This window comes from Coccinella septempunctata, chromosome 4 (genome assembly GCF_907165205.1).
Source record: "Coccinella septempunctata chromosome 4, icCocSept1.1, whole genome shotgun sequence".
NCBI classification, from domain to species: Eukaryota; Metazoa; Arthropoda; class Insecta; order Coleoptera; family Coccinellidae; genus Coccinella; species Coccinella septempunctata.
Window position 1 is genome coordinate 27,626,313 of NC_058192.1, and position 22,611 is coordinate 27,648,923.

General features: G+C 36.3%; 1 protein-coding gene across 2 annotated transcripts in view; it reads left to right on the forward strand.

Moving 5' to 3' along the window:
* LOC123311555 (protein spaetzle 5) overlaps positions 1–22,611 on the forward strand; it is a 68,437-nt gene that overhangs the window by 13,789 nt on the left and 32,037 nt on the right. The window contains exon 1 of one of the 2 annotated variants that reach the window (XM_044895593.1): positions 16,913–17,063. The exons of the other annotated variant lie outside the window; for it this stretch is intronic. Within the exon in view, the coding sequence (XP_044751528.1) occupies positions 17,043–17,063 (21 nt within the window). The 5' untranslated portion in view covers positions 16,913–17,042. Of the gene's footprint in view, positions 1–16,912; positions 17,064–22,611 lie in introns of those variants that run through there. 2 annotated transcript variants of the gene reach the window in all.

A 22,611-nucleotide genomic window follows, 5' to 3' on the forward strand; every position in this document is an offset into this window, starting at 1 on the left:
ATAACCCTAATAAAGCTATTTTGAATAACTGGCCGTGGCCGCGGGAAGTGTGGTCCAGATTACATATCGATTATTTGGGCCCATTTTTGAACCGATATTTCCTCATTATAGTCGACGCTCATTCTAAATGGATTGAAGCTTTTCCGATGACTTCTATTACTTCTAAAGCGACTATTGACGCATTACGATCATGCTTTGCTCGGTTTGGGTTACCGCGTTCTATTGTTTCTGATAATGCTCCTAATTTCACTTCATCGCATATGGAACAATTTTTCAAGTTGAACAGTATAGAACACATCACCTCTCCACCCTATCACCCTTCTTCGAATGGTCAAGCTGAAAATGCGGTGAAATCAATCAAAAATTCATTGCTCTTGGCAAAAACGAATCCTCAGATATAAACAAGATACTGAACAATTTTCTGTTTGATTTTCGAAATACGGTTCATTGCACCACTGGGCGTTCACCTGCGAGTCTAATGTTCAATAGAGAACTCCGTACACGTTTTAATTTGTTGTTACCGAGTGATAAAACAAATGAACATCTCCAGAAAACCGTTAAAAATAATCAACTCACACAAATAGAAAACTATAGAGGAAAAAGAAATATTGAATTTTGTCGGGGTGAAAAAGTAACGGTAAAAGATCATAGAAATGCATCAAAACCAACTTGGATCAAAGCTATTATTGACAAGAGAATAGGTAAATCAACTTATTTGGTTCACATTCCAGAGTTGGGAAATGTAACATGGAAACGTCACTTGGATCAGATTATTCCCATGTCTTCTGATGCTTTGGCACTTCCGGGGGAGATTAATAGCGAGTTGCTTGATCCAGGTGAGGTTTCTCATGAGGAAAATGAAGTGAATCAAGATTTACCTGAGAGATCTGATGAGTTGGTTTCCGAGTATGAAAGTAATGTAATAACGAGACCAAGACGAAATATTAGACCTGTAGAGCGTTTAACTTATGTTTAGAACTTATTTACTTTGAAGTATCCTTTACTATATGTAGTAAATAGAAATGTATTGAATTGTGTGGTATTTGGCAGGATATGTTGTTGAGGATATTGTGAATTGATTTTTTTTTGTTTATTGATATTTTAAAGAGGGAAGTATTGTTATATATTGGCGAATCTGCGCAGCAGATAAGAATGAAACACATGTGCCTAACATAATACGTAGGATTAAGAGATTCATTCAGAGTGTAACTGCGACCTGAAATAAATATATAAAATACAAACGAGTTTTCGTCCCAATCATACTATTGGAATAAATATAAATTGGTGAAATACATCACAGAACATATATCCGATTCGTTTTTGTTTAGAAAATACAAGCATTTGATCTTTCAAATCTTTCATCTGACATCGTCTTAGTCTAATGACATATGGATTCTGAAGTGCCCATACATGTTCATTATGGTTATTGTTGATACCATCCTCAGTGAAACAAGTGTCGAATGAATAAGCAAAATAACGTCAATTACCATATCAACCGATATTTTCTTCCGGCCTACTTAATCAAAACATGAAAAAAAACTTTTTCAAACTTATGTTCATAGAAAAAAAATGTTCAGAATAAGCACAGCTACCATCTGTAAAAGTTTGTCATAGAGCTTGTAGAACACCCTCACATTTCTTTAATTTATTTTAATTGCCGAAGATTTGCGCCCCTCAAGCCTTGCCGATACTTTTCTTCTTTTCTATTAGCTTCTACATTTTTAGCCGTAGGGTGTGGTAACACTTAAGTTTAGCCGGCTAAAGATAGAAGAAACTAACATTAGCAAATACCTGAAGCTGAATCTAAGTTTAGCCGGCTAATCTTGAGTTTATGTTCATCTTTAGCCGTAACATATATGCAATGCTTTAGAATTCGAATACAAATTAAAAAATATATATATATATATATATATATACTTGTCCCAAGTCACCCACCGATTTGGGAGGCTTGGGACACAAGTTAAAATCCATTGATTTCTCAACTCTTAAATGAAATAGGTGACTTGGGGCGGTGTATAGTTTTAAAAAGTAATAATTCGGGATTATATAGTTGAAATCCGGAAAGGAAATCAAATGATAAACCCCTATTTCAGTCAAAGTAAATATATTGCAACTCAAATGAAAAAAAAAAACTAAACGAAAAAGGGAACTTTGATATCTTTAGTGATATCTTTGTGAAAATAACGTAATGTAACCAGTCCGGCCCTTGCGGTCGGACCTTTCGAGAACCAGAGCGGTCGAAAGCTTCCAGAATAACCGCGAAAGGTTCGCGAAGGTACCTGAATGTTTCCGGCGCCTATATAAGCCCAGCGGAGGAGCAGGTAGGCAAGTACAAGTACACTAACAGTGCAAGCGACTAGTGCAAATAAACAAGAGTGGAAATAAATAGTAGTGTGATAGTTAGTTTGTGAGTTATAAGTGTGTATTAAGTGTAAATAAATAATTTTAATAAGTTGGACGTTTTAATCAAGCGAAGAAAACGTTACATTGGTGTCACGTGTGAGGTGAAACATCGCTCGAATTAAATAAATATTTTCGGTTATTTGTTCATGCCAGTGACCACAAGATTACAGAACGCAATGGAGACTTTTGAGTAAGATGAACGAAAGAATGGAAGAAAATTCTCGAAAATTGAATGAGAAAATGGACGAGAACTCATGTAAGTTGAATGAACAAATGGAAGAAAATTCCAGAAGATTAAATGAGAAAATTGATGAGAAATTGAATGAGAAAATGGACCAGATTAGGGAGAATTGTAATGATGTGGTGAGTCAACTTACAGACAAATTGGATGAGAAACTGGAAACCATAAATGAAAAATTCGATAAAGTGGACGGGAGATTCGATATAGTGAGTGGAAAATTTGACGAAGTTGATGAAAAGTTTGACAAGGTTAACGGAAAGTTTGAAGAAATGGCAGGAATAATTGAACATCATTCCAAGTTCATAGATTCCTTGAAAAGAATGTCAAACAGAACAGATATTCTGGCTTCAACACCCTACAGCACAGCGAAAGCGGAAAATGACGGCGAAGGTAGTAGAATGAAGATCAAGCCTCCAACTTTTGATGGAAAAATACCCTGGTCGACATACCAAAAACAGTTTGAAGCTGCTGCGCTGGCGAACAATTGGAACGATAACGAAAAAGCCACGGCATTAATAATAGCTCTACGAGGAGAGGCACTCAACATTCTGCAGACGATCCCGGAGAGTCAACAAGCCTGTTACGAAGTTCTTACATCGAAACTTCAGATGAGATATGGTGATGCTCATTTACAACAAGTATACCATGCACAAATAAAGAACCGAGTGCAGAAAACAGGGGAAAATCTCCAGGAGTTTGAAGCTGATGTGGCGAGATTAGTCAGGCTGGCTTATCCATCTGCTCCAGATAGCTTCCTGGAACAGCTATCAATCCAGACATTCGTGGATGGGATAAAGGATAGCGAAATACAACAAGCCCTGAGACTAGCACGCCCTAGAACCATTGATGATGCCTTAGCCCAGGCTTTAGAAATTGAGGCAGCAAAGCAAGCTTCACATAGAGGACACCTTCGTGTAAGACAAGTCCAAGACACAGACCGATCTATTCAGGACATTGTCAGAGAAGAAATCCGCAGAATATCACAAGTTAGGAAAAAGGATGCTGTGTGCTGGAACTGCAACAAAAGTGGGCATTTTAAGCGAAACTGTCCAGAATTGGAAAAAGAGTCTCAGCAGGGAAACTAAAAGGGGTCGGTGATAAGGGGCATAAATCGACCCAAGCCAAAAATGCCCCCGAAGTGATAATCCGAGGAATAATGTCTAAGGATTTATCAAGCATAGTTATCCCAGGAAAGATAAATGATAGAAGTGTGAAAATACTCGTAGACACTGGCTCGACTAAAACCATTGTGCGTCCAGAAATTGCTGAAGGATTCAAGATTCGCCCAGTTAGGATCAAACTTCGAACTGCATCTGGACAGGAAATACCGACTTATGGATCGATCGTCTCCACTATTGAATTGGGAAACACAACAGTTAGCCACGAAGTTCTGGTAGCTGGAATCACGGAAGAAGTTATTCTGGGATTGGACCTTGTTAAGAAGCTTGGATGTCAATTGGATATGAAGAGTGATGTACTTCGGCTAGGAAGTGAAGAGATTCCATTCAATGATGTGGACGACAAGATATATCGGATTCGACTGACCGAGGACATCACGTTGCCGGGCCGAACTGAAGGCATAGTGACTGGTAGATGTGAGGATGTAACGAGGAGTGGCTGCGTGAGAGTAATTGAGCCCTCTGACGATACAACCTTAGCTAAAGGACTATTACTTGGGAAGACCTTGGTAAGGGTAAGAGACAGCATTCCCATCCGATTGCTCAATGTCAACATGTTTCCAGTCACCCTGAAGAAGGATACCTTGATTGGACGTGGTGTACCTGTGTACCATATTTCGGGTGGAATAAGTACTGCAGATGTCTCAAAATCGCAAAGGAATTCTGAAGAACTGGTGTCCCTCCTCACTTCAAAATGTCAAGAGCTCGACCGATATCAACTACTCGAAGTGAGGAAATTGGTTCAAACGTTCTCCGACGTTTTTGCTACGGATGGAAAAGCAGGGAAAACCGATGTTGTGCAGCATAAGATCAATACTGGTGATGCACAACCTATCCGACAGCATCCTAGACGTCTTCCTCTGGCAAAAAGAGAAGAAGCTGAAAGGATTATTGAAGACATGGCGAGAGAAGGTGTAATCGAACCGTCCGATAGCCCCTGGACATCGCCCGTTGTATTAGTGAAAAAGAAGGATGGAACCACTAGATTCTGCGTAGACTACAGGCAGCTCAATCAGGCCACGAAAAAGGACAGCTACCCCTTACCGAGAATTGACGATACCCTGGACACACTCTCGGGATCACGTTGGTTTTCCACCTTGGATCTGAAGAGTGGATATTGGCAGGTTGGCTTGGATCCAAAGGATAAAGAAAAAACTGCCTTCAGTATTGGAACAGGTCTGTGGCAGTTTAAAGTCATGCCTTTCGGTCTATGTAATGCTCCTGCCACATTTGAACGTCTGATGGAGACAATATTGAGAGGGCTCTCCTGGAAAACTTGTCTGGTGTATCTTGATGATGTAATAGTAGTGGGAAAATCATTTCAAGATCACCTACACAACCTATCCGAGGTTTTCCAGCGACTTCGTGATGCCAACCTAAAGCTAAGTCCTAAAAAGTGTAATCTGTTTCGAACAGAAGTGAAATATTTAGGACACGTAGTTTCACGGGGAGGTGTGAAAGTTGATCCGGATAAGATCAAGGCAGTGCAGGAATGGCCTATACCGAGAGACAAGAGTGAGTTGCGGAGTTTCTTAGGCCTTTGCACTTATTATAGAAGATTTGTATCTGGTTTTGCCAACGTTGCCAAGCCGCTGACGAAATTGACGGAAGATGGACAGGAGTACATATGGTCCGATGATTGCGCTGAAGCCTTCGAACGATTGAAAAAGGCTCTGGTCACAGCTCCAGTTCTGAGTTACGCAAGGGCTGAAGGTAAATTTGTGCTCGACACCGACGCCAGTAATACAGCCATTGGCGGCGTTCTATCGCAAGTCCAGGATGGACAGGAAAGAGTCATCGGGTACTTCAGCAAGGTGTTGTCCAAACCAGAACGGAATTATTGCGTGACCAGGAGAGAACTTTTAGCAGTCATCAAGTCCGTAGAACATTTTTACAAATATTTGTACGGAAGGAAATTCTTACTAAGAACGGACCATGCTGCTTTGAAATGGCTCCTGAGTTTCAAGAACCCGGAAGGACAAGTGGCTAGATGGATTGAGAGGCTGCAAGAGTATGACTTTGACACTGAACACAGAGCGGGGACTAGCCATCGCAATGCAGACGCGTTATCAAGAAGACCTTGTCCCGAGAATTGCAGCCATTGTTCGCGCCTGGAAGAAAAGATCGATTTAAGGCGGACCACCGTAATCGAAGACGACTGGCTACCTGAAGAAATTCAAAGAGCACAAGAGGAAGATAACGACTTGAAAGTAATCCTGAGTTGGAAGAAGAGCGGTAGACGACCTACTTGGGAAGAAGTATCCAGACTGAGTCAGAATGTAAAGTCGTATTGGGCACAATGGGAAACATTGAAGATTGATGGAGGTCTTCTGAAACGTTGTTGGGAAAATGAAGATGGAACTGAGCAGAGACTTCAGTTGATTGTGCCAAAGAGCCGTGTGACAGACATTCTGACCAGACTACATAATGGAACTTCAGGTGGACATTTCGGGATAACCAAGACGTTGGAAAAAGTCAGGCAGCGATTTTATTGGCTAAATTGTAAGAGGGACGTTAAAGATTGGTGTAGAAGATGCAAGGTTTGTGCTGCTGCTAACGGACCTTATGGTAAAGGAAAAGCACCAATGAGGCAATATAACGTCGGATCTCCCATGGAACGAGTAGCTATCGACATCGCTGGCCCCTTTCCCGAAACAGACCATGGAAATAAGTACATTTTGGTAGCGATGGACTATTTCACGAAATGGGTGGAAGCCTACGGTATTCCCAATCAAGAGGCAAGTACGGTAGCGGATAAATTGGTCAGAGAATTCTTCTGCAGATTTGGAATACCTCTGGAGCTGCATTGTGATCAAGGCCGAAATTTTGAGTCGAAGTTATTCCAAGAAGTATGCAACAAATTGGGGATTCATAAAACAAGGACTACACCTCTTCATCCACAATCAGACGGCATGGTCGAACGAATGAATCGGACCATGGGAAAACATCTAGCCAAAGTAGTTTCTGATAACCAGCGGGATTGGGATGAATATTTACATCTATTCACCATGGCATATAGATCTTCGGTTCAAGAATCTACCAAGGAAACTCCATCCAGTATAATGTTCGGCCGAGAAATAAGGCTGCCTTGCGACTTAGAGTTTGGATGTAAGCCTGGAGAGGACGTAGCTGGGGAGGACTACGTTAGTAAATTAAGGAACAAGCTGGATTACATTCATGACAAGGTACGCAATCAAATGCAGCAAGCAAGTGACCGAATGAAAATGCGATACGACATCAAGGCTATTGAAGGTGGATTCACCACTGGAGATCTGGTGTGGCTACATAATCCACAAAGGAGGAAAGGTTTTTCACCAAAGCTGCAGAGACAGTGGGAGGGACCGTATGAAATAATCAAGAGGATAAATGATGTAGTTTACCGAATAAGGAAGCTCCCCAGAGGAAAACCAAAGGTTGTCCATTTCAACCGATTAGCCCCGTACGCGCAGGACAAAGAAGAGGTACGTCTTGTGGAAGCCCCGATGCAAGGTAGCAACGATTACCAGAAGTTTATGGATCGTTATGGTGAGACACGCGTTGCACGGTTCGGCGTTACACAGGAAGTACATCAAGATCTCTTTACCGTGTCTGAGGAATACTCTCTCGCTCATTGCGTAGCGGAGGACCTTCGTATGAGCAAAGGAATAGCCAGAGTATTCAGAAATAAATTTGGACGTCAGGAGCAACTATTGCGACAGCAGCCAAGAATCGGAAAAGTTTTGAAATTGAAGGCTGAAGGTCGGTTCATTTATTACCTAGTCACCAAGCGACATTCCTATCAGAAGCCAACCTATCAGAATCTATGGACGGCACTGCATAGCTTGAAAGAAGACCTTCAACGCTTTGGGGTTAGGAAATTAGCTGTTCCCAAGCTCGGTTGTGGATTGGACCAGCTAAATTGGCGAGTTGTGCGAAGCATGCTGGAGGTGGTATTTCAGGGGACTGGTATACGGATCCTGGTGTGCAGTTTCAACCCAAAGCGGGCCAGGGAGCCTGGAAAAACTGTGGAGTGCTACTTCCATCAGAATGGCTACTGTAGGAATGGTGATGAGTGCAGGTTTCGCCACGGTCCTCGGAGGAATTCACTAAATCTGTTCTGGGACAGAACAGGCTTAAGGAGGGGACAGTGTAACCAGTCCGGCCCTTGCGGTCGGACCTTTCGAGAACCAGAGCGGTCGAAAGCTTCCAGAATAACCGCGAAAGGTTCGCGAAGGTACCTGAATGTTTCCGGCGCCTATATAAGCCCAGCGGAGGAGCAGGTAGGCAAGTACAAGTACACTAACAGTGCAAGCGACTAGTGCAAATAAACAAGAGTGGAAATAAATAGTAGTGTGATAGTTAGTTTGTGAGTTATAAGTGTGTATTAAGTGTAAATAAATAATTTTAATAAGTTGGACGTTTTAATCAAGCGAAGAAAACGTTACAGTAATAATATCCTCAGAAAAATCGACTTATTTCCTGCTGTAAATGCGTCGCTTGTATTTATTCGGCATTGTCCTTAGTCACCCTATGAAACAACATGATCAATTAATGAGATCAGTGTTGCCGTTTGATTTGTAAACAACCTTGTTTCATGACATATCCCACTAAATCACGTATCCAGAAAAAAAATTACACATGAAAATAGTGAATCGCATGTAGGTACAGGGCACTAGAAAGTATATAAGGGCCATAAAAAAGGCGCTTTTACTCTCCTGAATTCGTTATTTTTTTCCCGTCAATTTAAACGCACTGGTCACGACAAACTCAACAGAAATTATTTGTTAAACTAACCGAAGAGGCGCTACACAATCTTATAAGTTTTTCCTTCACTCATAAATGGTAAGAAATAACAAATAAATCTGCAAGAGGGGTAATTGTCCCAAGCTACAGGGCTGTCCCAAGTCACCCGAATCTACCGGTACGCTCGCTACGATAAGAATGAGATTCAAGTAATCAGACATCTTGTCGAAACTTTAATCAACATTTGAATTCTTGGTGTTTTTTCTATTTTAAATTATTGGATAAAAAGATAATAATAATTCTAATAAAAACTAGAATTGAATGTATTGCTCAATGTAAAAACGTGGTATTTGCTGAATATCTCGAAAATGGTCCATTTTTCTGTTTGTTTTTAGGATTACAACCATAATTCGATGAACAAATATGGGTTTCTATTTCAATTCAAATAGGGATTTTTTTTTGGGAATTCTCTGAAATTTGCTCATCAAGATTCCGGGGAAAGATGTATAACATGACAAAAATATTTTCTGAAAATTTCATTCTTCTAAAAATGTTCTCTTATTATCATTCTAACCACCAACTGCCAGTTTCATAAACAAACTCCTTTAAGATTAGAGCTTCCTTCAGAGGACTGATGGAAGCTTTAAAATCGCATGTAGAGATTTTTGACAATGATGTTTCTCCCCAAAATATTTTCAACCTCTACAAATTCCTGTTTTACTGGAAACACTCTACCATGTACTTTCTTATTTCAAATAACACACCCAGTATATCTTTGCATCGTAAGATAGTTGATTTCATCGCAATTTCAAGAGTATAGTATACCACACATTGTGTAAAAGCTCAACGGTTTATGACATATTGAGATTCATGGAAAAAATGGTAAATATTTCTTACTTTTAATATTTTCCTTAGGAGCTTTTCTTCAAAGAAATCTCCATCATCTGCAATATTTTCATCATACAGGGTGTTTGATTGGTAAATGAACATACGGTAACCTGAGCTAAAGCTACCCTAGTCCAAAAAACCCATATTAGATAGGTCTAATCAATTCCATAACCGAAATACAGGGTGCTTCATGTATTCACCTAAAATTTCAATTTCTCATAACTTTTGATCCAACCAGTATAGCCGGTTGATATTTGGAATATATGATTCACTTACGCGGGTCTATAGATTTACATTTAAATTTCCAAAAAATTCCAGGTCCGTATTTGAAAAATATGGGACTTCTTTCAAGCTGTAAATTGAAATTTTGGAATTTGATTGAGATATTTGAAAAGAGCAGAAAATTTTCAATGAGATTCAGTAGATTTCATTGTCCCGCACGTCATTTTGCTCAAAGGAAACTCCAGGGAAAGATCAAATTGAATTTTAGAATTCCTCTAATCTTCAGAAAAATCGTACATTGTGATCAAATTGGCTTTTTTGTCCCACTTATTGCACATTCGTATTTCATAATATACTGGTTGGTTCAAAAGTTATGAGATATTGAAATTTTAGGTGAATACATGAAGCAACCTGTATCTCGGTTATGAAATTGATAAAACCTATCATATAGGTATATGAGTTTTTTGAACTCGCCTAGGGTAGCTCTAGCTCAGGTTACCGTATGTTCATTCACCAATGAAACACCCTGTATAATAAATTTTATAACATTGTGTCATCGTAAGGTATCACTGTGGCGAAAGACTCCTACCCCATCACTCTTATGAGACTCGAAGAAGACTGTTCATCCTGCCGCGGGTACGGAGGTGTGTTGGACAGCGCTCATTCTCCTATATTGCCCCGAGGCTATACAATTCCATCCCTCAGGAGACTCAGCTGCTCGGGGGGTTGCGGCTGTTCAGGAAGCGTTTGAGATCTTTTATTATGGGGCTGCATCGTGGGAGAGTTGCTGATCTGGTTGAAATGAGGAGTTGAAGTATGTGACCTGGTGTGAGCGTTTGTGGGACCCGGAAGTTCGAGCGTTTTCGATCATGCTGCTGGTGGACGTTATTTCTCGCTGCTGTGGTGTGCCTGTGGATCTCTGTTGGTGGGGCTGTGTCATGTGATGCCCTCGGTTGTCATATATATTTTGGACTGTTTGCTTGCCCTGTTTAATTAGTTTATGTATCCATAGTTCTTTTTTCTTTTTTCTACACTTTGTTAATAACTCGAAACAAGTGTTCTTGCACTTATCGAGTCATATTGTTTATTCTTTGGTTGTGATATTTCTGTTGTGTATATTTATGCGAATTTATGCGAATAAACTTATTATTATTATTATTGTTGATGTTTGGAACTAAAATGTACAGGGTGTTTAGGAGATCATCAAGTTGTAGGTACAAATCGAATTATCGAAACTTATTTTTTTCAAAATTTAATTTTTAAAATTAAAAAGGAGGACAGCGGATGGAATGGCCAGCAAGAAGTCCAGATCTCAATCCGATTGAGCAGGTTTGGGACAACCTCAATAGAAGGCTGAGAAGTTCAGAAAGTCATCCAGCTACTCTTAATGACTTAGGAATCCAACTCGGAGAAATCTGGGAAGGATTAGATCAGAACATTTTAAGATCACTCATTTTGAGTATGCACCGTCGTTGCCGAGCTGTAATCAACGCAAGGGGTGGAAATACCAAGTATTAAATCACTTATCAGCATTTCAGTATTTTGAAAATTGTTCATTTCTCTTCTTTCACATAAGATTCGGTGAAATCCTGATTTTTTCTTCCATTTGATGTGTCTTGTTTCGTTCAAAACCTTCCCGAGAGAACATAAAAAATAATTTAACTTTCATTAAAATTGAGATTTTCTGAATGTGCGTTAATTTTTTTGCGCAGTGTATATAACATAGATATTTTCCAAGGAAAAAAGAGCCATTTCGATAATTCTGAGTCTTCCGGAAACTAAAATTCGATATTCCGATAAATAATTTTAACTTTTCATGAATTGTAAAAATAAATAATAAATTTACGATAAGAAAATATTTAATTTACGAGGTTATACATCAGTTTATAATAAGGGGGATCCCAATAAACATGATGGCATATTAGTTTATGAGAAATTATCGTCTGGCCAACGCCTGTCTCTTTTCTGTTGGCATAGACGTGAGTGTGGACCAATCAAAATTCTAGAAAAAGAGAACTACCTGTTCAGTTTCTCCCTGTCAGAGACAAACTGTCTCTGTCCCTATCTGTCACTTCTTTTGACCGTATTTCATGCACAGCAAAGATTATAACTAATAATCTCTATAATATATGCCTCTATAACTATAACTCTATAATCTTTGATGCACAGATGGAAAGGGAATGCTCAGTTCATGCCTCTATGTCTATGCTCGCTATTTACCGCTCTCAGAATTTTATTTTATTTTCAGTTCGATACCATCATAGGAAACATATGCGCTTATGATGGCACCCAAGACCAAATTTTTGAAAATGATTTCATTTATTCCTTTTCAGATTAATGCTGAAAATGCGAAAAAAACTATACTATATGCGAGTAGCACTACATATGAATAGTCAATTATCCGAAAAAAAAATTCACTCAGATCTCAGATATGTTGATATATCCGAAAAAAAAATTTCACTCAGATCTCAGATATGTTGATAATTCGTTAAGGGTGCCAACATTGTCACACTTCCCATATCAATGCAAAAAATCCAGATCAAATTGAAAAAGTTTTAAGAAATCTCCACCGAAACAAACCATAAATCAACAAACATCGGTGGCAAATGACGTAGGGAAAAAGGTGACTGGCAAAAAAGAGTTTAGAGGAGTTTACAGATAGGTAGATATGTTCTTTATTTTAAATTTACGTACAGAAAAAATACAAAATGAAATAGTGTCAATTTAATTGTTTTACAATTACATACATGAAATAATCTCCTAAACTGTAGGGTTCCAAATAAATCAAAACTTTCTTTGTTTTCGCCTTGAATATCTTATAGTTTTCTATCGTTTTCATATTATGAGGTAATTTGTTGAAGATTCTAATGCACATATATGCTGGATTCTTTTCAGTTAGAGATAGCTTATGTTGTGGATAAGTAATATTAGCAGTTCTTGTGTTATATGTAAAATTAGTATTATCTTTAAGAAATTCACTTTTATTTCTATGAAGATATAGAAGGCCCTCGTGCAGGTATAGACCGTAAACTGTAAGTACACCCAATGCCCAGAATCTACCCCTACAGGAATCTCTAAACACTATATTCAAAAATATTCTTAGTATGTGTTTTTTGACTGACAAAAACGGACTGCACAGTTGAACTTATTCCCCAAAATATGATTCCATACCTGAGAAGCGACTCAAAGAGTTAGCATAATAGAGTACTTTTTCATGGACGAACTTATTCCTAATTCTGAAGGCATAGATAACTTTGTTGAGCTTTATTGAAAGATAAAATCAATATGTGCGTTCCACTTCAAAAATTCATTTATTATGATTCCCAAAAACTTGGTACTCTCAACAGTTTTACAATGTTGGTTGCCAAGACAAACCTCTGAAGTTGTTTCTTTCCAATGACGAGCTCTAAAAATAATTACATTTGTTTTGTTGGTGTTCATAGTAAAATTATTTTTCTTGAACCAGTCTTCTACGCAGTTATAGAGCGTGTTACATCCTTCTTTCAGTAAATCAACATTTTTCCCAGCTATCAAGACATTAGTATCAAGTGCACGGTGCTTGGACCTTTACTTTTTATCATTTACATAAATGATCTCTTTGACTGATATCGTGAGTTCTGCCGACGATACTGCTATATCTACTTTAATTTTCATTAAGAAGATTAGTGTTGATCAAATTTTGTGTATCCTTCTCGTCGTTATTCTTTTATATGATGATGTATGTGGGATCTTGGAACTTGGTTAGAATTTCCGTAATAATTGGAATTGAACTTATGTTGTCCATACTCATGCGCACCCGCGTTAGGGAGCATGGTCCCCCTGAGCTTCTGATCGCCTTATTGTTAAATATATTCGTCCCATATTTAGATCATCTGATTTCAGCCCTTGAAACAAGATTCTCAAAAGAACATGAAATGCTTTCTTCTTTGTTCAATATTTTGCCGAAGAATTCAAAATTACTAGATATTGAATCTTTCTCATCTAAGGTCGGTCATATGTATAACAATGAAAATTTAGAAAGTGAATTGAACATTTGGAATGAGTACTCATTTAAATCACAAATGGATGAAAACATAAAAATTGAAGATCCTATTGGACAATGTAAATTTTTTCCTGCTGTCGAAGAATGCCTTATGCTTCTCCTTACACCTTTACATATACTACTTGTACTATACTACAGGCTCTTTCACGAGGAACCTCACCCATATTTATACGGGAAACTACTGAACGTATTTTCATGAAAAAAAAGTATTTCACGATGCTGATGAAATCTAAAATATTTTCAAGGCATGAGCACCTCCGGTTTTTCCGGAAATGACGTCAACTTCCGTTTTTCAAATAAGAACACCATTTTTTTATTGCAGAAATAGATTCTGTAGAAAATTTCAAGTTATTTTGATGTAACATTTTTCAGTTTAGGTTGGAAAATTCTCTCTGAGCGGGAAAATTCGAAAAAAAATCGAAAATAGAGCTCCGCTGAAATAGGAATAACTTCGAGGTTTTTGGATGGAAAATTTTCATTTTTGGGATTTTTCAAGATGTAAGATTGATGTATCTACTTTAAAAATCGAAATCGCGATTCATGATATTGGGGGTGAAAAAATTCCTTTCAAATTTAGGGATGACAAAATCGTGAAAAATCAATTTTTTCAAATTAGAACCCCATTTTTTTATGGCAGATATTGAATCTACGTTAAAAAATGTGAGTGGATATTTTCTGAGTTATTCACAAAAAACTGTTTTTCGTCTTGAATTTTCAGCTATTTCTTTTCCCTTCACGCCAAAAAGATGAAATTTTCAGGAACTGTTACTCAAACCATGTTTTAGATTTTACTCCCCTTATATGCAAGAGAAAAAAGTTACAGGTTGTTCCTAAATAGATGGCGAATTTTAATTCGAATTTGTATCGGAAACCTCTTTATTTCAACTAATCGGCCATCGGTTTTCTCTCCAGTGATAAATAAATAATTCCTTATGAACCATATGCAAAAACTTACCATGTTTTACATTTCTTTTTTTTAATGATTGATATCATTAATTACATCTGCCAAATTCCTCTTTATTCAGTAGCATTTTGTGTTTACTATTAATTTGGTGATAATTCGTATTAAGTTATAAAATCGATCACTATGCCTAATTTTACCAATGAAGATTATTTAAATCTCATTCTACTTCATGGAGAATGTAATAAAGTTGTAGATAGAACGATTCGACTGTTCATTGAGAGGTTTCCTGACCGACCCAGACCAACGAGAGATACCATTAACAGAACCATGACAAACTTGAGAAATGTCGGATCTTTCGTTAAGAAATCTATACACAGAGAAAAAAGTGTAGTAGAAGATGAGAACACCGAAATTACAGTTCTTGCATATTTTCCTGTGAATCCTCAAAATTCTCTCAAAGATGCCGAGATTGATCTGGGATTATCTCAATCGAGTGTTTGGAGAATATTAAAAAAACATAAAATGCAGCATTTGAAGGAAACTGATTTCGTCAGGAGAACAGAGTTTTGCGAAGCTATGATGATTCGATTTCAAGAGAATGAAAACTTTTTGGACTGTATAATTTGAACAGATGGATCTAAATTCACAATGAATGGTTCTTTCAATAGGCATAACAGTCATTATTGGGATGAAGAGAACAACCACCACTTCAGACAATGGAACTTTCAAGAGACCTGGAGTTTCAATGTTTTTTGCGCCATCAAAAATAATGCAATTCTGGATGTTCACATTTATGATGGGACTTTAACTGGTAAGATAGAACACTACACATGTTTGCATTATTTAAAGAATGTTCTCCCTTAGGAGATATAGATATTCTGACATATTGACTCAAATAATTGAGCCGCTAGTACAGAACCATAATGACTTATGGTATCAACAAGATGGCGCGCCTCCACACAATTCACTCAATGTGTCAAATATCCTCTACAGGCTATTTGAAGATCGATGGTTGGCGGACAATGGTCCACATCTTTGGCCACCACGTTCTCCCGATTTAACTCCTTTAGACTATTATGTTTGGGGTAGGATAAAAAATATTGTCTACTCAACTCCCCTGACTGATAAAGAGGACTGCATAGAACGAGTCAGAAATGCGTTCAGGTTTGTTTAGATTTTTAGATTCATAGTTTTGAAACTCAATTTGGTTTTTAAACACTTTTGCAGATCTCTTCCTCCCGATGAAATAAGAAGAGCAACGCACGAAGCATTCCTGAGACGTATAAATAAATGTCTAGAAATCAACGGTCAAAACTGAGCATCTTCTCTAGTTATAACTGCGAGAGTTTGCCATGGTTCTCCTAATAGTAACTTGAAGTCGGTTTCAAGAAGGGGTGAAAAATCTACAGCATGGTTCAAATAACAGTTCCTGAAAATTTGATCTTTTTGGCGTGAAGGGAAAAGAAATAGCTGAAAATTCAAGACGAAAAACAGTTTTTTGTGAATAACTCAGAAAATATCCACTTTAGGGTAAGGTTGTGATGCATACACTCACATTATTTTTTAACGTATATATATATTTTTTATGGCAATATCTGCCATAAAAAAATGGGGTTCTAATTTGAAAAAATTGATTTTTTCACGATTTTGTCATCCCTAAATTTGGAAGCAATTTTTTCATCCCCTTTATCATGAATCGCGATTTTTCAAATTTAATATTAGATATTATTTACAAAATTTTGTAAGAGTAACAGAAGACTGGTTTTCAATTCTGAATGAAATATTCCTTCTGTGTAGTATTACAATTAAGTATTTTGTTTTCTGAAATAATAATGATTTCATTTGTTGAGCATATGTGAAGCTGGCACCCCCAAATGCGAATTTTGAAACAAAAATTTCAGGGTCGTTTGTCCATCGTAGGTCCGTGTTTGTCCACCCTTACAAATGAAAAAAATATATATATATTATAAAAACAGTGCAATAACTCCAAGATATCCTTATTCACATTTGATGTTCTGTGATCCAGTGCAGCACTAGTTTTACCAATAGAAAACGCTATAACTTTATCCTTGTCACGTCACGATACGACTGAAGACTGAACGTACCTATGAAACAATAAATACCTGCATATATGTATGTAACGTTACGAATTAGTTCCAAATTCAATTATTTAGTCAAAAACCTATATGTATTTTCTAAATTTCATGGATCTTATATTTTGAATAATATAACATCTGAGAATATATTCAATCCCTTTCGATTGCAAGAATATATGTAAGAAGAAGAAGTGATGATTTTCATTGTTTTTGTTCCACTGATAAAGTAAACGGTGGATCCATTGCTCAAGCATATTAATTCTTGTCATAAGTAGGTAACATATTTTTATGTTGTTGTTCCACATAACATTCATATTCGTGTACTATTTGTGCTGTTTGTGTAGACATGATTGACTTCTCCAGGCTGGTAATTATTCTTTCAAAATATTTATGTTATTCGCAATTTCTATAAATCAGATTTCAAAATCGATCATTCCAAATAATTTAGTAGAAACGTGCACATTTTCAGCGTATTTCATGCATTGAAAAACGATGTACATACAGAATAAATCAATAAAGTTGACAATAACAGTAAATTCCTCATCTTTAAAACATAGTCCATTCTCAAGTTTTTACTCGGTATTTAATGAAAATGGCCTTCCTTTCGAGGGGATTTCGTACTTCTAACAGCTATTTCCAAACGAATTCATTTAGCAATATCATATTGGGTTTCTTTAAATTTCTCAGATATATATCGCCATACCAATATGAAACAGTTTGAATTCTTTTTTCGTTTCTAATTTTCAAATGGATGTATCATTATGCCATTTCAGCCCGTGTGAACTGAATATGGTATATTTTGTTTTAAGTAGTTGAACAAAAGAGAAACTAGAAATAAGAAAAATTGATCACGTGTAAGGTGAAAATATGGATTACATCGATTTGATTGAATTTAAGGTTATATCGGGTAAGTGATCAAAGATTTGCCAAAACCCTCTATTGTCTCATTTCCAACTTTCTGCCTACCTTGAGACCATTTTCGGGGTGTTAAAACTTTTACACGAAGTGTGCAAAATTTTACGAACTGTTCTCAATGTCGACCGAAAACTTGGAATGAGACAATAAAGAGTTTTTGTAAACCTTTGATGACTCAATCAAAAAGAAAATTAATCATTTTAAACTTTTGCACATTCTCATATCCTGATAACCATCGAGAACGTTTGACTTTTGAATAGGCAGCCCTTCAATTAAAATTATTCGATAATTTTGTTTGCTGGGAGTTGAAATCAAAATCGTACACCCTTTCTTATTCAATTAAATTGTGATATCCACTCGTTTTCTACAGGGTGAGGTCTTGAAGAATATCAGGTGAACATCAAATCACCAAGCCTTCTTCTCTTCATAAATATTATACTGGATGATTTTCGGTTTTCACCAAGAACCTCATTCTATCATTACTTTTGTTTCTCAGTTCAAATGAATATTGTGCATCTTTAAAAGCGCAAGTATTGAAAATTTCGAGAATCCCCCCCTGAAAATTTAGGTTCGTTCAATTTTTCGTAGAAACTCAACCCTGTATACAGTTTTTTCAATGTGTGCTGATGAATAATCGAACCTCATAAATTGGAAATGAAAATTGTGATATCGGTTCTTCTGAACAGTGAACACCAAAACATTTTAAATTTTAATGGTCATTTGATATAGCTTCTATACGTGGCAAGAATATGAAGAGTTCCTCACAACTCACCTAGTACCTATATGTAACAACAACAAAGGGAAATATAAGTGATGTTTTTTCAAACGGACCTTGGGCTTGAGAATAACGATATGTTTGATATTTTTCAAAACTATTAGCTTGAATGTTTGTAATATTTTTCAGCATGTAATATTCACTTTTTTTCTTATCCTATATTTTATTGAGTTTATGTTTCAATTTCGTATACGGGTTAAGTCAACAGTGCTCTATCTGTCAATAACTCTTAGGAATTGACTCTAATTAGCGCATAAGCTAATATTATGTTGGACTACAGTCAATACCACTCAGGGACAGGGAGGTTCGAAACAAGATACCACACTGCTTTTTCAAATGGGACTATCCCCATTTTCATATCGTATTCTCAATCTACATGAAATTCTGATTCCGAAATAGTAATCCCCTTGTCATAAAAGATAGGTATGCCTTTTTTGGCGTAGACGAATTTTTCTGACAAATTTTAAGGATATGATGGTTTAAACTATAGTCCATTCAAGAATTATTAATTTCTAGCAGGCCTTGATTCAGCTTGATATTTGGTTACAAAAGATCCCCGATAATTTCCATAGTTTAGATCACGGAATTAAAATATATAAATATAACCAAGAAAGAAATTCGAAATGAGGAAATACTGATAAATACTTTTTTCTGTGAATGAATATGATAAATGTTTCAATACCAAAGAGTAATAAGATTATAATCCTCATAGATCCAATAATAACAATAATGGAATCAATGAAAAATTCGCGAAAACATTTATCATATTCGAATTTTCAATTATTACCCTCACTGAAAGTGCGAATGAGGTGAAAATGGATCCTGAAGAGTACAAGGTGGGCAAAATTCGTTGTCTACTGAAGGGATCTCGAGATCAATAGCAGCTACGATGGCAAATTAATCATCGAAATATTTATTCAGCAATCCGTGATTTCAATCATAGAGGCTCAGGTTCACAAAATATAATGCATATTCAACGGTTGCTATGGTAACCCAGCCAACTTATAATACAACAGAGAATCGAAAAGCAGGAAAAAGTAGTGAATTTTTTTATCGTGTAACATTCATGTGAATAGCAAGATATGATACATTTTTGAAATCAGCAAAAAAATTGCAGCAAGATGAAAAAACTTTCAACTATAGCTTATATTTGAAAAATGAAAAATCCTTGTTGTATCTCGAAAATGACTGGATCAAAAAATTTATTGATATCATATTCGAATTCCTGATAAAAAAGTACCTGTAGAATGTAACAACAGATTTCGAACACGAGTTCAAATAAGCGAGTTATTCACCTTCATTAAAAATGGCAATTTCTTAATTTTTGTTTATAACTCAAAATCTATGAACGTTAGGCTGGATCTGTTTTCAGTTTTGGATTAGTCAAGGAAAAAGAGCTAGAGAATGTGGCGTCCATGTTCTTCTAGCTGCTTTATTATTGTTCTCGAGATCCCCTCAGTAGACAACGAATTTTGCCCACCCTGTACTTTAGGTCCAAGTTGTCTATAAAAGGCTCATTCATCATCATTCATTCAGATATCAAGTTATAATTATTTTTTCATGACAGCTCATTTTTATTACTACTTTTGTTCAATCATCTATAATGAAGCTTATTATTAGTGTAAATGACAATTCTGAATAACCAGTTACGATACCTATATCAAAAACAAAAGCAAACGGTAGCCATATTTCGAGAACGAAAAAAGTCAGTTGAAAATTTCCAAATCCATTATTATACAGAGTTGTTTTTTCAAGAGGCGTTTGATCGCAAAACAATTATTCATTAAATACTAGTAGTAGCCTCATTATCGAGTAGTGCTCGAGAGCCATCCAGTATGAAACGAGATCCGGTTCAATCCCCCCGCATATGCCATTTTCTTCCTCTGTCCTCTGAGTTGAAGATTAAAGTGATTAAACTAATCTTTGGTCTGGGTTCGATATGGGGGGGATTGAACCGGATCTCGTTTCATACTGGATGACACTCGAGTCGATAATACTTAGAAGCAGAGACCACAGAACACACCGATTGACTTACTTTATGGCAGAGACAACGACAAAAGTCTCTGATAAGAAGCGACTACCAGTATTCAATTAGGGTCCATAAATTCCAAACGTTTTTCCATCGGAAAAGAGCTGTGTTGCCCTGACGAGGTCAAATGAAACCGAAACTATGGTCAGCATCTCCTCTTCTTCGGTGGAACGTTCTCCATTTAGTTGTCCCGACGATGGCAAACAAACAGAAGTACAAAATTCAAAATGTCTTCCGTCAGTAGATAGACTTATATTTATTCATTTATTTATTTTAACGGACATGCCAATTCACGGATTATTATCATTATTATTAATTACAAACAGCAAAGCCAATTTTCAATATACAATATTCCAAAAATTAACAAGAAAACAAACAAAAAATCATATCATAGGAAAAACAACAAGAACAGTTGACAAGTTCAAATAGAATCAAAATATCTTTTGAGACTAAAAATAGATATCTGAAATAGATCAATCTCCCATGCATTTGCCCCTTTTATCGCTCGTGCAATCGGATTATTTATGGCATAATTAGTGGGGTTATATTCGATGTATAAGAGATCTCAATGTCTAAGCAATACATTTTTCGCATTAAGTTTTATCTTAGATACTAAGTATTCACAATCAATTTTATTGATTAATTTATATACAAACATCACATCAAAATAATTCCTTCTTATAGATAGTAGTTTCATTGATTAAGAGTCGTGTAGGTGGTCATAGTTTATTGAGGCCTTGGGAATACTCATTTTGTAAGCAAACCATCTTGAAAATTTTCGTTGCACGCGCTCAATATTATTTTTGTGCACTTCATAATAAGGAGACCAGACTACAGTTGAATATTCCAATATACTTCGGACATTCGTAAAATAAACACTTTTTAAGGCAGAGATATTATTAAAATCTTCGAGTTTTCTTTTAATAAATCCAAGCATCCTCATAGCTTTCTGAGTTATGATGAATGAATTATTATGATTTAATATATATGGATGGTCAAATGTTTATATTCCCAATACCAAGCTGAGTTCCGCAACTCAAAATCTTACTTTATGGGCTATTTTTGTCAAGTATTTGAATTCAATTCTCCACAGCCGCATGAAGTGTCAATAATTCTTGAATGGAGTATAGAGATCATATTATGCAAACCATTCGAAATTAAATCAAATTCCTGATGTCTTCTGGAGTTTTTCGGATCACTCTACAGTTCGACATAAAGACATTGCGATTTTTTTTCATAAAATATACTTGAAAGAAAGTTCTCATTTTTATGCTGAATCAATTCTTATTCAATTTCAATATATAAATATAATGGTACTTTTTCATTTATTTCAATCAATTGTATTTAAAATTACTCTGAAGAAATGAAATCGGCAATTGTAATATATTGGAAAATACTGGATGTTCCAAATTAAGACGGCACAATTACCAACTCCGTTATTATTGATGATACGAATTCGGTTGAATGGGCAAACTAGTAGCATTTTAATGGCCTTCTTGATGCCGAAGATAAAAACAAAATTGACAGTCGCGTTCTCGAAATAATTCATAAAATGTTATTTTTTTAAATGTAATACCCTATATTTTATCATGCCTCTCTATTCGTAATAACATTTGCAACAACAAAGCTCATATCACCTTTTCTCCTGAAGTTGAAAATGTGTGACTTATGTAGAAATACATATTCATTTCATTCAATAGTACAACAAATTTTTTCGTTTAGGCGAATAAAACCTCATGATTGTCCAAACACCCAAAAAATATTTTCATTTGTATAAGTGACACAATTGGGTATTTGGACAATCATGAGGTTCAATTCTCCAAAACAAAAAAAATTTTTGAACTATTGAATGAAATAAATATTTCAACATAGGTCGCTCATTTTCAACTTCAGGAAGAAAGGTGATATGAGCATTGTTGTTGCGAATGTTATCACGAATAGAAAGGCTTGATAAAATATAGAATGTTCCATTTAAAAAAATATCAATTTATGAAATATTTTGAGAACGCGACTGTCAATTTTGTTTTTATCTTCGCCATCGAGAAGACCATTAAAAATGCTACTAGTTTGCCCATCTAACCGAATTCGTAGCATCAATAATAACGCAATTGGAAATGATGTCGACTTAATTTGGAACATCCTGTGTAAAAATATTTTCTATGACATTTAAATTTTACTCATTTGGTCCACTGAACT